The sequence below is a fragment of the Barbus barbus genome (genome assembly GCF_936440315.1).
Source record: "Barbus barbus genome assembly, chromosome: 7".
Lineage (NCBI taxonomy): Eukaryota > Metazoa > Chordata > Actinopteri > Cypriniformes > Cyprinidae > Barbus > Barbus barbus.
Window position 1 is genome coordinate 34242966 of NC_136735.1, and position 15621 is coordinate 34258586.

The window sequence follows — 15621 nt, forward strand, 5'->3', positions numbered from 1 at the left end:
CCAGTAATCTGACTCTAGATCAGTGGCTGTGTCTCAGCCAAGTCAAATGAAGATAAACGGAGGGCGACTGCTGGCCATTTGTAGCATGTCAGTTGAGGTGAGAGAGTGAGTTGCTGCAAGGAGTGATTGAGTTAGTGGTGGAAACAGACAGACACAGTGAAAGAAGTGACCACACGCTACAAGACCACAGACACATGAAGGGTCTGTTCCAAAAATCTAGTTTTTATTAAAAATAGACAATAATATATATCATAATATAGCATTTTCAGTCGCAACAAAGGCTGCTCTGCAGATTTTTTAAATGTACTTTTTATTTTATACTTTTAATTTATACGCTTTACCTACTTAAATATATAAATAATATATAATATATAAATTATATACAAAACAGTTATTTATAATATATTTATTTATTTTTATTTATAACTATTATATATATATATATATATATATATATATATATATATATATATATATATATATATATATATATATATATATATATATATATATATAATAAATCAAATTATTATTTTTTGAGTTTTCAGCTAAGCAACATTTTGTCTTGACAAACAGTTTTACAAATTTTTCAAAGGAATTTTTTTTCTGTATTTTTTTATAGTTATATATTCATATAATCTTTATTTAACTAAAACTGAAACTAAAATTACTCCTCCACACACACTTCAAATAAAAAAAAAAAGTTAACTGAAATAAAATATAAAAACTTTATTATTTCAGCTAGTAGCCAAGCAACCTGATGTACTAAAATAACTAAAACTAAAATAAAAATGTATTTCTCTTTCTCTCTCACTCTCTCTCTACTATTGACAAAAAACAAAAACAAATTACTTTACAATTAAATTGAAATCAGAAAATATAAAATAAAAACATTTAAAATATTAATAAAACCTATAATAGTATTTCATTGATGCTTAAATAGCATTTTAAGATGTTACTTTATAAATGTTTTATATATAAACTATAAATATATTATATATTTTATACAAAATATATTAAATATATATTTTTAAATATTTTTATTTAGAAATATACAATTATATAAAGAGAGAGAGAAAGGGAAAGAGACCATGTAAAGTTTTATATATTTTATATTTATAACTTTTTTTTAAATATATATTTTATAGATTTATAAACATAGTACAAAGCCTGACCTCAGATTTACTGTACACTCAGACTCAAACACATGGCATTGGATCATAAATTACATCATAATCAAAACCACATGTACACAATCAAGACTGAGATTTAGTAGCGCTCACAGCATGTGCATGCATAAAAACATACACAGTCCAATTTACATGCATAGTCTACACATGACGCTTTTGTATACTTCTCAGGGGTCATTGACAATGGTAAATACATGGAAGGCTGATTGGAGTGTAGTTTTACAGATGTGGGATCCGATAGCTATTGACAGGCTGCAGGCTGTTCTGCTGACGCACTCATTTTTCTCTCTTCCCTCTGGCACGCTCTACCTACGCCAGACTCCTTTATATGCTCTGACATATTTCATTATTAGGATGGTCTTGAAGACGTGGCCGCTCTGAGTTTAATCTGACTAAAAACCCCTAGCTAGGGCTGGCCAAGCCAACCACTGCGGTACTCCAAGACCTCTCTCTCTTCTCTTGCATCTGCTTTGCAGTAAATGTTGTATTTTTTATTTATTTTTCCTGTAAATTCACAATCTAGTCCAGCATTACGCAGGTCCTATTATTATTAGGTTTTTGCGGTGTCTACTAAATGTTTTAGTAAAAATTAATCGCTTAAGGTCATTTGCTAGTTATTTTTTCCTAATAAATTTCTATAAAGAGTTAATGAGAAAGAGGTTGTCAGATGTTGCACGCTAGTCTCAATCACTAAATGACACCATAAAGGGAGTTTTAGGTGTTCTGAGAGACCAAATCAAAACACATCGCTATTAACGCTCATATTAAGACAGATTTTATGGTGAAAGCCAATAGTGAAGCATATAGCTGATAGCATGAAATAGTGTGGTTTGGGTTTGTGTGTGTATTTAAATGTACGCAAACACTTACTGTACATATAAGGCCTAAAATGTTTTGCTTTCTTTGCTAATGGCAGGTAAACTAGAAAATATATTAGAAAATATTTTGAATTACCGTGCATTGTTTCATTAAATTTGCATTTATTTTATTTTAAGCAACTAAGTTTTCTTTAATATCCATTCCTATGTCCCTCATATTTTTTATTTTCATTAACTACCATTAACTACCTTCACTAACTAAACTTGCATTATTTAATTAAAAACAAGCAATTTTCTCTTTTTAGCATGTAAATTCAGCTTTATTTTATTTATTTTTAATTTTGTATTTTATTTTAATTTTTAATTTTGTATTTTATTTTAATTTTTATTTAATTTTATATTTTATGGCAGATTGCAGGATATATATAATATCCATTCATTTGCACTGTTTATAACCAAATATGAACTCCATCATTCACAAGAATGCACATACCCATAACAATGTGCTTGTCCTATTTTTGTATTCTCTATCTCTGCTACTTTCCAAGCTAAATATTTTCCAGGTTTTATATTTTCAGCTGAGGTAAAAGCTGTCAGGAGAAGCTCAACAGTCACTGACCTCTGAATTGATTTTTGCATAAAGGTCAAATAGTTGTTCTTAAACAGCGATTTTTAACCACGCTTTATGTTGCAATTCCTAAAGTGCACAGTTGAAACAGGCATACAAAGAATTAAGAAAGTAAACCAGGTCAATTTTGATTTAATTTCGACTACTGTCATTGTTTTTGTGCACAAATTAGTGAAGTATATGTGTATGTTTGTATGTGTGTGTATAGTTGGTACAATGAAGAACCGAGTCTCGGTCCACAGCAGAGGAGAACATGTCCATTAAGAGGGTAGATGAAAGATGCTGGAGGCAGCTCTCTCTCTCTCTCTCTCTCTCTCTCGCTGGCTTCCCTCCAACACACCTACATTTTCCTGTGGCCCCTCTCGTCCAGATGAAGACCACTCATAGAGGCTGCGTTGCTCACAGGCTCTGCGGCGCTTTAGTTCACAGTTCAACATCCTCCAATTCATCTCTCTTCCTCTTCTTCCAGGAGCTGCATGGCAGTCGCCCAGTTACAATTCGGCCCTGCAGCGCTGCTTGTGCTGATTTGGTTGTTTTGCTCTTCGTCTCATTATTTTTTTCTTTTCGTGATAATGGCAGCATACTGTCTGCCGGAGAGACTTCGCCAATTACCTTTTTGTTTCCTAAGAAGTCATTCAAATGACTTTCCCGTCTCGCTGTCGTTTCTGTCGGTCTGTGTCTGTTTCTCGCTCGTCACGTTTGCTGTTGAATCAGGTTGAGAGCAGCCATGTTGTGCTGGTTTAGATTGATTTATGTAAGCGTCCCAGAGAGGGCCATTTGTGTCGTGTGTTTATGCGTGTCGGCATGCATGCGTGCAGCACTGTGGAAATGAAAACTGCATCTTAAACATTTCACTGCTTAGATCTTACCGATTCCAGCTGCATTCCATGGAAGTGAAATAGATGTATCCTGTGCTTAATTTATGCATTATGAAATCCCAGAACAAGGGCTGGTCATGGATCCCAGAGTTTATTTCTACATATTTAGCCAGTAATTAAATTTATGAGATTGAACACAGACGGAATTTGCTGCAACCAGTTTTGGGTTTAAATTGTATATCCACTGTTTTCAATAGTTTGGGGTCATTACGAATGAAAAAAATAATAAATAAATAATTATCATTTTCAGAAAAGATGCATTAAATTTAGCTTTGCATCACAAGAATAAATTTAATTTTAAAATGTATTCATAATTATTTTAATTTGTCTTAATATTTCACAAAATTGCTATTTTTACTGTATTTTTGATTAAATAAATGCAACCTTTGCAAGAATGCAAGAAGAGACTTTTTTCAAAAACATAAAAAAAATCTTGCAGATCCCAAAATTTTAAAATGTAGTATATAGGCATTTTATTCAACTGGATTTTTTTTTTTTTGTACCAGGTATTGAAAAATACCAGATTTGAGCTTTCTTTATGTAATTTTAAAGCCACATTAATACTGACTTGTAAACATTATGCCATCATCATCCTTCATTTTTGCTACGTTGCAGATATATATATATATATATTTATATAGAGTTAGATGGACAATAAATATATATAGTACATTTAAACAGTTTACATTATTACATTGTAATATTTATCAAATATAAAAATGGTGAAATTAACAGATATTTTTCAAAGATTCCAGCTGTCTCACAGTTTGGTGACATTTCCACAGTTTTTCCACTATTTATAAAAACATTGGTGTCTTTTATCATTTAGCTGTTGCTGATGGTTTGTAAAAGTTAAATGTTAAATGTTTACAGTGATTTTACATCAGTTCAATCTTGGTTTTGTGCCTAGAAACTCTATTTAGCTGTAGTAAAATGACGTTGTGTCCTTCGGTGCATTATTGATTTATTCTTTTGTATACACATTTTCACTGATGGTTTGGGAACAAAAGTATTGCTTAAAGAGATACTTGAGCCAAACATGAAAACGCTGTCATCGTTTACGCACCTTCATGTCTTTCCAAACCCTTTTTTTCATCTGAGAAACCTGAAAGGGTAAATTTTAAAACTTCTCCATTTGTGTTGATTGGAGCGACATGAAAGTGAGTAAACGATGACAGAGTTTTAGTTTTTGGCCAAAGCATCCATTTAAGTCATGATGCGCTCTTTCCTGCATGCCACTTTTTACCTCTCAAGCACCAAGCACTTCTTTTTTCTTATTTTTCCCAACTTTCTTTTGCCCTTTCAGTGTTTGGAGCCCTTGGATTTGTTCTATTCCTCCATTTTCTTCTCTTGTTTGTGCTTGTTGTAATCCCTCACCTTCTCCTCCTGCTCCTGGTGTTGTTGTTCTCAGTGGTTTGCATTGCTTACGGAATCACAGTTGTTCTTCATCTCTCAGTACTTCACTTAATGCTCCTCACCCCTGGACTACTTCTGCTACTACTTTTCTGTTTAGTATTCCTGCACGTCTGGTCTGCGTTTGCAACACCTCATTTAATCTCACCTTGAGGTTTCATCATCCACCCTCCGTCCTACAGCCGTCTTTACATATTTCATCTCTGTCTGTTCTTTGAATGCGTCCAAATCCATTAGACTTTCAGCTCAGCTCACCACCAACTGTTGCATTTTCAATTCACTACTTGTGACCATCCTGTTGAAAAGATCAGCTCAGACCAGTGGGAATCTTCTTGATGGTCCAAGCTGGTTAGTCCTGATTTGCCATTTCATATCATTTGATGGTGCTGGTCTTTTCAGCAGGACTCTATGCACTGTTTCTAATCTTGACCTGAGTTTCGAAGCTTCACCTTTCATTTCCATCCTCCCATCACTGACATCCCTCCATGTCCCTGTCTCAGAACCCCTCTCCTCTAATGGGACAGCGCTGGGACCCAGGTTAGGTCTGCAGAAGTCCAGTTCTCTGGAGAGTCTCCAGACAGCGATGGAGGAGGTCGGTAAGGACGAGGTGCCCTTCCATCGTCCACGCGCACACATGGTGAGAGGCCGAGGATGCAACCTCAGCTTCCGATACGCCATCGACAAGTCCTACAACGCGCCTTCTGAACCTGAGGACGGTGAGTTCAGAGAAAAACTTAAAAACATTGAAAGTGTTTTAATTGACAAGAATAAAAAATTATAATAATGTGATTTTAAGGTTAATTTAACATGTTCATAATGATATTTAAATAACAAATAAATATGATTTATTCATATGTATTTAAATGTTCAAATTCTACCTTGTCGAATTTATTCCAATTATTCCAAAAAAGAAATATATTTTTTAAATAATGTATTAATTTATTAATATTTTATTCTTATGTATTTATTTAAAGTATGCATGCATTAATTTATTACTAATACAGTTTGAATACATTTACTCAGTTAAGCTATTTATGAATTTAAGAGTTTAATTTGTTTGATCATGACAACCAACAAGAAATATGTGAAATGTATTTTTTATTAGTGCACCAATGTATCAGTTTTTTTGTGTCTAATGCTACATAACAACTCTTTTTATTTTCTATAATATACATTGTCATACATATAATGTATATTGTCAGTGTTATTCTATAAATGTGTTTTAATTTAAACAGAAGGCCTTCAGTGGTTTTCTGCAGTTATTGCTCACCACAGCCAAAGTACATTAATGAGAAGTGGGTATGTGCTGCATAGCGTTAAATGCATGCTGCTAAGCACAGTAGCGAGATTGTCATGAGTTTTGCCAAACATGTGCTAAGAGTTACAACTGCATACCACTGCTTTTCACTTCGCCAAAAGTGCATCTGGGCCTTTCACATTCATTACTCTCTTCAAAACACCCCATAAGCGTATAAGTCTTAACATGCATTTTTCCTCATTATATATTCTGTTGCATTTTGAAAGTTAAAGTCAACACGAAATTGAAATTCACTCTCACTTTCTTATTATTGTGAACAATTTATTATTGTACAGAATTCCCCCCAAAAATAATATATATATATAAATTGAGTTTTAGAAATGTCACATTATGGAAGTAAAATGAGTTGCAAATGTGGTTTCATGTTGACTTTAAATCTCTTCGAAAGTTCAGAGCGATATCTCAGAACGGTTGGGTGCCAGTGAAGCTCCTTCACTTTTAGTAGCTTATTTGAGAGATGAATGTGTCTCTCTGTGTCTCATTGAGCTTCGTGAGCCAGTGAGGAGTGAATCAGCAAATACAGGTATCACTGATTTTTGTGTGAAGCTCCAGCAGCAAGTCAGCACATTCAAGGGCAGAGATCACCCCTGCTCTTTCTCATTGACACTAAAGACCTCTTCTAAATGAGAAATGGAGACAGAACTTCAGCTCCAGCCAGAGATGCCTTCGATTAGAGCCTATAAGGTGTCATGAATTAATGTCAAGCTTTCTGCACCTTTAGCAGAGGTGGTGGATGAATTGGAGGTCTGTTGCACCCACCCGATGCAACAGGAGGGTGAATAACACCAAAACATGCACGTCACACCTAAAGTAAAGTAGTTATAAAATAAAATAAAATAAATGTTTTGCAAAAAGAAAATGATATTTTCTGGTGTGTTAAGGATGCAAATAAAAGTATAAATACTGGCAAAATTTGTAAATCCTTAAAAAATGACAGATTGTTAATAAGTTAATTCTAATCTTTAAATAATAATTATATAATTAAATAATGTTTTTTCCCACACATTGCAGTAATGTTTTTTTGGGGGAATAAATGTACTTTATATTATGCAAAATGCCCCCCCCCCCCCCCCCCCCCCCCAAAAAAAAAAACACACAAAAACCAAAAAAACAAAACAAACAAAAACCAAAAAAATTATCTTAAAAAAGATTGTAATTGTGATTGTGGTTGTAATTTTTTTTTGTTCCTTTTAACACTCATTACTTTTATATCTCATTAATTTATTTGTGTAGGACTGATTGATCTTAATTGTGAATTTTTAAATATTTGCTTTTATATCATTATTATTTTTTCTTTTCAAAATGTTCAAATGTGTGATTTTTTTTTTTTTTCTTATGCATATACCGTTTGCATATCTGGATTTGAAAAATAATTTCTTCATCATTTACTGACAAACGGGAGTCTGTTTTGTGGATTGTTGTTTGATTCTTTACGATTCGATCTCATTAGGTGTTTGCTCACGTCTGGGTCTTTGTTCTTCACCAACAGATGACTCTGAGGAAGATTCCGGAAGAGACACGCCTGCCAGCAGCTCCTCTCGACAGGATCTGGATGAGGAAAAGAAGGTAAAGAAAAAGAAAACCAAAAAGAAGAAAGAGAAAAAGAGCAAAAAGAAGGACGAGCCCGAAGACCCTGAGAAAAAGACAAAGAAAAAAGGATTTGGATTGTTGAGGTACGAATCTGAAAGCCAGAAATACACACATATCACCGTTTCAAACAAGCATAAAAAGAAATCTTCACGAGAAATGCAGTGATTTGTGCCAAATGATTTCCCGTAAAATGTCTGGAAGCTGTTTTGCAGCTCTTAAAGGAGCCACATCTTTTGAAATGAAGGAATCTGATGTTTAAGAAGTTAGAAAATAGTCATGTAGAGCTAAATGAATGCTGATCCATTGATATATATAGTCAGAGTTTTCAAGGAGCTGAATGATGGTACTGCATGAGGGCCTCCTGACGCAGCTGCACATGGAGGCCGTCCTATAATTACAGCACCATGGTAATTGAGGACAAGAAAAGTGAACTAACTATATGCTGTCTTTGTGTGATTTTATAAATATAGACAGAGACTGATAAGATGACAGACATACAGGGATATCCACGTCTTTAATTGACATCGACAGGCTTGTGTTTGACGGATTTATATTTGGGCTTCATGCATAATCTCTTTTCCTCTTGGCGGACATGAGAACTCTTTTCATATGAGATGAAAGATGATTGAATGACAGCGTATGTGTCTCTGAACTATAAAATAGAGCTTCTGTGTCTCCTCTGTGAGGACTGACCCCTGTTTTTCCAGCTTTGACTATCAATTGATCAGTAGATCCCTGTATTTGCATGGAATTTTTTGTGATTTTGTTTGCTAGCTTTGGAAAATTTCAACATTTTGTCACTGCTAGCTTACAAAGTCGACGAGAAATTTTATGCACAAACCATTTGACTTCCATAATGACATGTTTCTGAGTGAAATAGGATGTTTAACGAGAAAAAGTGCAAGTTGGGACTTGATCTTATCCATTGGTAATCATTTGAGTCGTGTAAAATGGGCAAAAAGCACGAGAACGGATGAAAATCAAGGACATTGTTTTGTTTTTAGCTAAAACGTTACCGCTTTGGTTTGTTTTTCATACAATTTTCACCATTTACTGTCTACACGACATAGCTACATTGTAAAATCGCTCTTCCGTGACTGTAACGGGACAGTTGTGTTGAGAGACGCGTTGAAATCGTGAGTCACGTAAAAGGCTTTTACTGTTCCCCTCTCTTTAACGCTGATGAAATTCCCAGAAATTCAAACTCGTGGCCAAATAGCAGTCAGCCGAACAGCTTGGACGTATTCATTGAGGGGTTTTGCCAGACTACTCGTATCACATCTCTGCTTTCCAATCTGCTTCCTTATTGAATTTGAAAAATGACTTAATTAGCCATTGTGTTATGGTGCAATTTAATCTAATTGTAAAGTCTTCACGGTGCTTTTCATCATCTTAAAAAAAAGAAAAAGGCAAATTATAAACATGTGAGCGTGATTCATGGTTCGTTTTTCAACTTTGCAGCAGAACAAATGGGTGATTTTCATTTCTTCCGTTTTAGGGGTTAAAATGTTGTGTTTATCGTGTGACAGAGTGTGGTTTTGAAGACAGATGTGCTGTTTGTATGGGCTGCAGTTACAGATGGATTTGTGGGCTGCTTTCAACATGAAAACAATAGAGTGTCAGATTTTTGGAGCTTCGTGTTTTGGCTGCCTGCCGTGATAACTTTCGATTCACTTGTCTTTCAGTGTTTTCACAATTAGAGGCATTTTACTGCATAAGCAGGCGTTAGTGAAACAATGATTAAAGCTTTCAGTATTATTTGAGTTTCTGTTAGGGATAAGTGTATAATAATGAAGGTTTTGACTGGCTGTGTGTTTTATGCATTCAGTCTCAATATATATCTCACGCATAACAATCACATATACAATTTTCACCCAGCATATGTAAAATAGGCCAAAAACGTAAATTAACTTACATTGACAATATTAATATTTCACAAGAATTTAAAAAAATATTTTTTATTATTTTAATTAAAATATAATATTATTTTAATTATGTTAAATAGTATTATACATTTGTAATTCAGTGTGATTTTTTTTTATTTAATTTTTTTTAACTACATACAGTATATTAGCTGAAAGTCTCATTAAAAACATGCGCTACAGAATTATAATATTTAATATTTAAACATGCAAATTCAACCTACATTAAATCTGTTATATTACATATAATAATAAATATAATACTTAAAAAAAACAGTTATTCTATTTTTATGATTTTGGATGTTTAGTGTGACTTTTAACTACATATTTTGCCTGAAAGTCATATACAAACATGCACTACAGAATTACAGAATTCATCCTTTTAAACATGCAAATTCAACCTCGCACAATCATCAAATAAATAAAACCCTCACATGTGGTTATTTTGACACTGAACCCACATTTTAACACCATTCTCTGGTGTGTCATACTCTCTTTCACTCCGCTCTGATATAAAACACACACGTCTGCTGCTTTCCGATCCATCCACTTCAATTCTGTGTAATGGTCCAAATCTAAACCAACAAATCCAAAGCGGCATCAAGCCAATTAGCACGCCTGTACTTCCACTACCCAGAATGCATCATACAAGAGTCGTGCTGCACATCGAGATTACACACCAACCCTCATCTTGCATTCCTAAGCCAACAGCAGTTAGACACATACTAGTGTCGCTATAAACACGCTCATAGTGTTTGTTTATGAGTGAGCAGATGGCTTTGACGGTAATCTGAAATGGAGATGATTCTTTAATTTACTTAAATTTAGCATTTGGCTCTGTTTAATCCCTGGATGATTTTAAAGAAAGTCAGCGCTCTCCTGCTGCGCTCTTGACATTTTGTGAATGTTGTTCCTCCTACAGTTTTGCGTTATTGAAGTTGTTGCTTCAATAAGCTAGTTTTTGCAAAAGTTATACGTTATTTAAATTACATTTAGTTTGCTTTTGCTTCTTTTGAAATCATTTGGGTATGTGATTCTATATAGTAATGGCAGCCGTGTCGAGTAGCTTGTGCTGTGCAGTTTTTTACGACTCCATAGAGAAACATTCAACCATGGCTTCAATTACAGTGACTTAGAGTTACACGGCCTATAAAACAGCTAATACTTACCGCCTTGTGAAAACAAGCATTAGAGACTGACAATCTAACACAGAAATGTCTTCACGTTTCTAAAGTGCTGCAATATTTGAGCAAATACATTAGATTTTACTGTTCCTGAAGGAAGTTTTAGTGGTATTTGCCTGTGTAAAACTCACCGGGTAAGATTTGGCCTGAAAACGTTTTCAGTATTTGCTAAGGTGGTAACTAAGGTGGCTTGTGAGATTTTTATCTCGTTTTACTGTCGGCCATGTGAAATTAGTAAGTGAAACTGTTTTGATTACCCTGATTGAATTATAAAAATGGGTTAATTTGATTTTAAAGGTAAAGTATGCAATTTCAGCGCTACTTGTAGTGATGGGAAGTCTGATTCTTTTCTGCAAACTGGTTTGGTCGGACAGTTCGTTTCAATGACCTGGTTCAAATAACCACTTTATAACCAAATAACCACTGCCAGTTTGTTTACATAATCACACAGTGACATCATGTATACACGATTCTAATATTAAAGGGATAGTTCACCCAAAAATGAAAATTCTGTCATTAATTACTCACCCTCATGTTGTTCCAAACCCATAAGACCTTTGTTCATATTTGGAACACAAATGAAGATATTTTTTGATGAAATCCAAGAGCTTTCTGACCCTGCACAGACAGCAACGCAACTACCACGATCAAGGCCCAGAAAGCTAGTATGGACACGGTTAGTTAGGAAGCTGGAATGCATTGCTTTATTCTTTGTTGCTGTCCCCGCCGGTCTCAAAACTCCAAAAGGTGGGTAGACCGGCGGTAAATAGTCATATTCCACTTGACTTGCACTTTGCAACAATGCAACCTTGATTCTGTAAAGACGCTCAGCGTGTTTTCTATAAACAATGTCTGACGTGTTTGTTTTATGTGGCTTGAGAATGTGGATTTCATGTGATATTTTGGTATGTGATTTTCATGTGATATCATGTGATATCACAAAAATTTGGACCGACAGTCTGAACAAGGCTATGAAGTGAATAAACATAAATGTGGCAAAAATGTAAATGTTGAGAAGAAACTGCACAAGTTCAGCATTTTCATTGAAACCTAAACATTCCATCAAATTCCTCCATCTTGCAAAAGCACTGCCACTCTTATGTTTTACCCTGTTGTCTGTCTCTGAGTATTTTGGCATTACTTCTTAATTTTGTCTTCTAATTCTTTTCCATTTCTCTTTTTCCATTTAACAACAATGGCCTCTCAACATATAAACACCCTCTGGCTCAGCCTGCTACAGTAGCCACGCCCCAAACCCTCACTATTGGTTGAGCTGGAATGATTGACAGTTCTGAGCGGACCGCTCTAAATGTATTGATTGTGTCTCAAAGGCTCAATGTTTACACTTTTGGGGGAGATAAACCCATTAATAGTGTACTTACCGTAGTCAGTGAACAATAAACTGGGTTTACAGAATGTATTTTGATATTAAAAAAATTACAAACTTCACCTTTAAGAGCTGATTTGCAGACAAAAGATGTGTGTTGTAAGTAGTTAATAGTAGCTACTGTGTTTAACTGTCTTCAAACACACAATATGCCTGCATACAGAGTGCATGGTTATGACATTTGGAGCATATACAATGACGTTTATAATGGATTCCATATCTGTTTATTGACATCTTGAATTCTAGCTTATATTTAGCACGGCGCACATGCTTCAGTGGGGTGGACACATCACGTTTTATTTCCCGTCTGAGTGGGAACATATGAAGCTGTTATCACAATCGCTCAGTGCAGGCCGCGAGAGGCTAATTACTGAAATCTGTTTCTAAAATTGAACCCCATTCTGTAGTGATTTCCTCATTTATTCAGGCCGATGTGTTCTGTCAGTCAGGCGTTGTGGACTAAAAACACATTCATATTAGCAGAGAAGACGCAGAGACTTATGAATATTAATGAGCTTTTGCATACTTAATCGCTCGTGGCAGGCCCTCCTTTGCGTGTTTGTTTGTGAGGGTTCATTTGTAAGTTCATCTGTGTCTTCAAACTTCACAAGTCTCGACACGGTGTGCGTCTCTCAAACTTTTTTGAACGTAATTAAATGCTTAAGCTAAGTTGTCTACGAGAGGCATTAAACCTTAGACGTTTAACGATACGCCTATGTGTATTTTAGCATCAGAAGGTGGTAGTTTAAGCCGAAACTCAGTCACTTTATATAAAGAAAACTTTTGTAAAATGATGACAAGCGTTCTTCTTGTATTTAGGTTTCTAAGATGGGGACCCGGTGCTGTCAAGCTCCAAAAAAGGGCAAGAAAGCATGATAAAAGCACCCTAAAATTAGTCTATATAACTCATGCATTGTATTCCAAATCTTCTGAAGCTTTCTGTGACAAACAGACTGTATTTTAAATAGTTATTCACAGATTTAATTTTGCCTTGAAAATCTTGTTTGACAGCAGTCGCCATTCACTTTCATTGTGTGGGCATTTAGCTATAAATACGTACTTTTGAGTTCCATGTAATATAATATAATGTAATATAGACAAATACTTTGTTTTGTGTCCAGTTAAAATTGTTATATTATATCATATTATAGTATATCTTGTAATTTGAACTTTTTATCTATTTTCATGGACACACTATTATAAATATATATAAATATTTACTTTTGTGTTCTATATTATATTATTATATATACATTATTGTAATTTTTTGTATTTAATATTCATTTTGAAATATTTAATATTTATATTTAAATTAGTTATTTAAACATTTAATATTTGAAATAAAATATTATTAAAGAGAATAATACAATTCGATGTGCTTTGTGAGTGTGAATGGTCAGAGCAATTCTCATAGCTGCTCTCATACTGCATTACTGTTCATTTGTATATTAGACAGACCGTGAGAGTGTCAGTTTAAGCGCGCACCGTTGTATTGAATCTGTCAAGGTTTAGTCTGGAAACCACAAGCAGTATCCCATGACACTTGCTCCTCGTCTTCCATCTCCAGCTCTGGTTCATTGTGAGCGGTGTTATGAGACAGCTGTGTGATTGATGGACTTCTCTCCAGCAGGAATGCTGCTCTGACGGTAAAGGTTAACAGCCTCTTTCCCATCAGAGACACGCCTGGCCTGGAAGTGGTCAAATCACATTAACCTTTACTTTCACGCCTTTTTAATATTAGCAAGTGCTGAATAAAAAAAAATCCCCTCATGGAGATTCAACATGCTGAAATATAAAGGAACATCAACTTTTTTGTCTTTTTTTTTTTTAACTGCGAATTATTATAGCAGTTTTTAAAACCATACAATGTGAAAATCTTATGACTAATCACCTCTAAACTCATTAGCACTCCTCTCCTCAATTCACGTCCATAACACATATGTAAAAAATTCATATCTGTAAAACAAACAATACACACCACTTACAACACGCACTTTGGCAGAATTCAAATCGAATAGTCACCATTAGTTCTGTAAAATTGAGCATCAGAATGGACAAATTTTGTTAAGGGTGAAAACGAAATGTGGAAAATGCATTCAAACAAGAATAGTCGCAGCATCAGCAATGAAGAGAGTGCTGGACTTTCGCCATCTTCTCTCTTGAAGATGTTCAGGCAAAAATAAACACCCATAGGCTACTATGCAGCAATCATCCTTAATTACAGAAATGTGGCAAAACATCTAAATTTGAAAATGCTTTCCATATTTGGGTCAACATAGGCTACATTTGTGAACGCACACTTTCTGCAATGTCGCGCGTCAAGTCACGCTTCCGTGCGCGTCTCACAGACTGCAACTTGCAATCGCAACTTCATTGTGCTTTTACTCATTTTGAGCAGAATTTCACAAAATTGGTCCGCTCCTGACAGCATCAGGTGTTTTATTAATGGTGAGTAGAATTTATTTATTTGAAGTGAAGTGACATTCAGCCAAGTATGGTGACCCATACTCGGAATTCGTGCTCTGTATTTAACCCATCCAACGTGCACACACACAGCAGTGAACACACACCCGGAGCAGTGGGCAGCCATTTATGCTGCAGCGCCTGGGGAGCAGTTGGGGGTTCGGTGCCTTGCTCAAGAGCACCTCAGTCGTGGTACTCCCCCCACCTACAATCCCTGCCGGCCGGAGACTCGAACCCGCAACCTTCGGATTACAAGTCCGACTCTCTAACCATTAGGCCACGACTTCCCCTAAACGATTACATTTATTTCAATAAATGTAATCGTTTAGATCTCATGATATTTAGGCTATAAATAATATTGTAAATCTGGTTGGTTTGTATTGATGACGTGATATGTAAATGACATGCGTGCGGCCCGTGAGACTTGCACTTGGACCATAGTGTGGCCCGCTGGGAAAAAAGGTTGAGAACCACTGTGTTAAAGGAACACTCCACTTTTTTGGAAAATAGGCTCATTTTCCAACTCCCCAAGAGTTAAACAGTTCAGTTTTACCATTTTCGAATCCATTCAGCCGATCTCCGGGTCTGGGGGTAGCACTTTTAGCGTAGCTTAAAGTAGTCCCCAGCTATATCATAACTAGTTACCTAGCTGGGGACTACTTTCAAGCGCTGCATAATATCACTGCGCCTGCTGCACCCACGGTACGGCAGCAAAGTTCCTTGATTATTACGCCGGAATGAGAGTATAGTTCCTAGCCATATCTTTTTCCAACTTTTCATTTTCCGTCAGTCTTAGTACACGGTGTAACTACAGAAGAGTCAAGTTTTAA

General features: G+C 35.3%; 1 protein-coding gene across 1 annotated transcript in view; it reads left to right on the forward strand.

Moving 5' to 3' along the window:
* pard3ba (par-3 family cell polarity regulator beta a) overlaps positions 1 to 15621 on the forward strand; it is a 149043-nt gene that overhangs the window by 88295 nt on the left and 45127 nt on the right. The window contains exons 17-18 of the mRNA XM_079420912.1: positions 5428 to 5643; positions 7735 to 7918. Of these exons, the coding sequence (XP_079277038.1) occupies positions 5428 to 5643; positions 7735 to 7918 (400 nt within the window). The remainder of the gene's footprint in view (positions 1 to 5427; positions 5644 to 7734; positions 7919 to 15621) is intronic.